At 32.9% G+C, this 3,658-nt stretch overlaps 1 protein-coding gene across 1 annotated transcript; it reads left to right on the forward strand.

The window, feature by feature from the left end:
* Nucleotides 1-249: 249 nt before the first annotated feature.
* Nucleotides 250-3,145, forward strand: LOC149426765 (endocuticle structural glycoprotein SgAbd-2-like). The gene is made up of 3 exons (XM_089638420.1): nucleotides 250-348; nucleotides 1,604-1,749; nucleotides 2,518-3,145. The coding sequence occupies exons 1-3, from the start codon at nucleotides 334-336 to the stop codon at nucleotides 2,966-2,968; spliced, it is 612 nt and encodes a 203-aa protein (XP_089494546.1). The 5' UTR covers nucleotides 250-333; the 3' UTR covers nucleotides 2,969-3,145.
* The last annotated feature ends 513 nt before the right edge of the window (nucleotides 3,146-3,658 follow it).

A 3,658-nucleotide genomic window follows, 5' to 3' on the forward strand; every position in this document is an offset into this window, starting at 1 on the left:
CTTTACATACTGAAATTATTTGAAATATCATCCTATTTTGTAATAAACATAACTATTTTAATAATAAAAAAAGTTAACTTACTAATATTTCAATCCACACACCCTGTACCTATAAACTTTTAGTTTTTTCAAATGTCATCCAACCCACATCCGATTCAGGGGACATTTCCATGCTACATATTTTAACCGCTTCGTTTTTTTTATTTATTTTAATGCCTTGAAAATTAATTCAGAAGTTTAGGTAATCAAGATATATAAAGCAGAGTAATCTTCAAGGAAGATACATTCTATCTCGAGTTGTGCTTCAGTACAAGTGACCAGAACAAACCAACCATGTACAAGTTATCGGTAAGTTAAAGTGAAACAAATAAAACAACCTGCAAAATAATATTTAACATAAAGTGATAATAAGTTTTACAATGCTAGAAAACAATTCGTTTAAACATTACGGACATAGGTTGGGTGATTAACTGTTAAGTTTGATCAACCTAATTAATATGGCTTTATCGTTGCTCTTGGAAAATCGTCGAATTATTCAATTAAAATTTTTCATCCCTTATGATCAATGGTCACTCATCTAAAGAACTTTAAAAAAAACATTATTTACGTAATTTTACGATCGAAAGACAACAAACAGGTATATATTTTGTAAACTTAGAACCTACCTCGTTTTAAAAACTTATCTTTATATAAGTAACTGGAAATATTATTATTGGTAATTTGTAATGAGATCATCATATACCCCAATATATTTTACTTGTATCTATTATCTCACCAACTAGACAATAATTTTGAATTTCTATCCGGTTAGTAAATCTCTTTTTTATTGAATAACCTTTTTAATATTATAAACAAATTCAAAAAAAATTCTTAATAAATTATTTTAATGGGTTCTAAAATATCATGGGTTTAATATGAAACAAAGCAAAGTCCAAGCACTTGGAAAACCCGTTTTTTTAAATAGAAAATTATGTTTATTTTCAACATTGCCAAAGCTTTTTTTTTATATTTGATATTTTTTTGTAATTACGTAAATTACATGTTGTAAAGTTGAGTGGACTTGCCATTCTTAATAACATACCCATAAATTGAAAAATAAATGCTTTCCCAAAACTATTAGAATTATCGATCTCTTGGTACAACATTGTTCATTCTGACATTTGTTCCAAAGCGACATTTTTGCACACAGTTTATTAGTTTTTATTTTCTCTTTAAAACCTTATCTAAAACTATCCCTAATTGTGCAAAACAGTTGGAGTTTAAAAATTCAAACAAAAGTTAAAACTCTGCAAAAAACATGAAAATAAGCCAAAAAATAGCTGATGTTCAAAGCAACAAGATTCAATCTGATTTTTTTTTACTTAATTGTTTGGCTAAATATCACAGACTTTATTGCGTAAAATGTTCTTAAACATAAGAATAATTCAATTCCAATATTCTCTGCATATTTACAATTTCATGAATTTCAAGCGTTAGTATTTTATTTGAGATTCAAACTTTGAACCTTAATATCTCAGTTTTATACCAATGGCGGATATAACTATATTGCAACCGGGATTTGCAAAAGTTTGCTTTTAAACTCAAAGCATTTTTGTCTGTTTAGATATTCCTGGTGTCTCTGGCCCTCGTGGCGGTGGTGTTCGCAGACGATGACGGCTCCTACAACCCCGGCAAGTACGGAGATGATGGCAGCTACCGCGGCGATAACGACGGCAGATACGTGGGAGAATCCGTCAAAGCCTACAGACCGTGAGTTACCTACCCTTTACATCCATTTTGTTATTTTCCTTTGGAATATTTTTGGAGGATCCTTTTGAGAAGAGGAATGGGTGTTGTAGGATGTAAGAAACACATGCCCGCAAATCGTTCCACAGCTCATGTAATAAATGTCAACTCTGTACAAATATTACACTGTGTAACAAGTAACAGTCATTATTATTTACATGTAGTTAATAGTAGCCACTTAATTCATTATTAGTTTTACAACAACTTCACCGCTACTTATGTAAATGATGTATTGTTCGTCTTTTTGTTTCGCATAGACCAAAGTTACCTTAAGTCAAAATATGATCACCTTATAATGTTACGTAACTTGATATTTTCTATCCTGGTGATTTGGTGAAGCGCAGGTATTAACGAATTCGGTAGATGACAAATATCTCAAATTATTTGTGTTTTATAGAAGGCCATTATTTATTTTTATACCCGCATAAAGTCAAACCACGCAGTGATTTTTTTCTACTTAAATATAAAATACCGATAAATATTATTTTCTTTAACCTCTCGCAGTTGCTCTTTGTGTGAACACGGATAAAATCTTTTCAATGCCGTGACATTACGTTATTAATAACTGATTTTACCTTTGTTTTCTTAAATAATTTTAAATGATAAAATCGTTTAGATTACGTAAAAACAAATAATAATCCCGCTATTTAATTAAGATGCTTTTTCTCAGTCCATCTTTAAATAACTCTTTCTGGTTAAGAATGAATGTTTATTCCATATTAATGTTTCCAGCATCACCTACACCAAGCCTGTGGAGTACACTCCCAAGTACAGCAACGCCTATGTGAACCGCCCAGTAGTGTACAGCCAGCCCAAGCCCGTGTACAAACAGGCCGTACAGGATAGCGCCTACTTCGCTAAGCCTTACGCCTCAAACAACCCCGACGCCAACAGCCGCATCTTACGTCAGGACACTGACATCCTCCCCGACGGCTACCACTACTTGTATGAGACAGAAAACCAGATCAAGGCTGAGGAAGAAGGCAGGCTAGTCAACATCGGCTCAGAGCAAGAAGGCATCAAGGCCACAGGATTCTACGAGTACGTCGGTCCCGACAACATCAAGTACCGTGTAGATTACATCGCCGACGAGAACGGCTTCCAGGCTGTCGGAGACCACCTCCCAACTCCTCCCCCAATCCCAGAGGCCATCGCCAGACTCCTCCAGACCATCCCCCAGTAATCATTTGAATCAAATTATTTATTCGCGAAAGTACCTTACTGTTATTTATGATCCCGAAAAAAGTTTTAAAACACCATGAATTGCTCTTAATCCTATTATTAACACTTTAAAATTTTCTGTATTAAGGAAATGTTCTTTAAAAAAAAGCTTGTAAATAAAAAAAAACATTAAAATTTACGGGACTTTATTTGTTTGTTGCCTTCATTCCAATGCTAGTGTTACGTATAAATAAGGCGTAGTGTCTTACATCCGTGCTATTATTATTCATACACATGATATTTTAATTTGATTAAACTTTTTACCACTGGTTGCCATCATATTAATTTATGTAGATCAAAACGAAGAGAAGAATAATAGCATTTTCAGTATCACAAAAAATGCAAGGTCAATTCAAAATACAGTTTTTTCCCTATTAATTTAAAAATTTCAGCCACTTCATTGACTCGTTTTATTTTGTGGCAATATATTAGTGTGATCTCCACGTCCTTCACATTAAAACCAAATTTTATATCAAGCATACACATAAATACCCCTTTCTAAATCTAGATCTATACGCGCTGTTGCATCGAGATTAGCAAGTTACTTCTAATTTAATATCAGGTTGTAACAAATTGTGCGAAATAATTTCTTGCTTTCAATTTTTTTAAACCTGGCACTGTTAAAAAGAGGTGTGAAAACTATGCCTTCGAT

The sequence above is a fragment of the Hesperophylax consimilis genome, chromosome 1, assembly GCF_061612785.1.
Source record: "Hesperophylax consimilis isolate HC1 chromosome 1, BYU_Hcon_1.0, whole genome shotgun sequence".
NCBI lineage: Eukaryota > Metazoa > Arthropoda > Insecta > Trichoptera > Limnephilidae > Hesperophylax > Hesperophylax consimilis.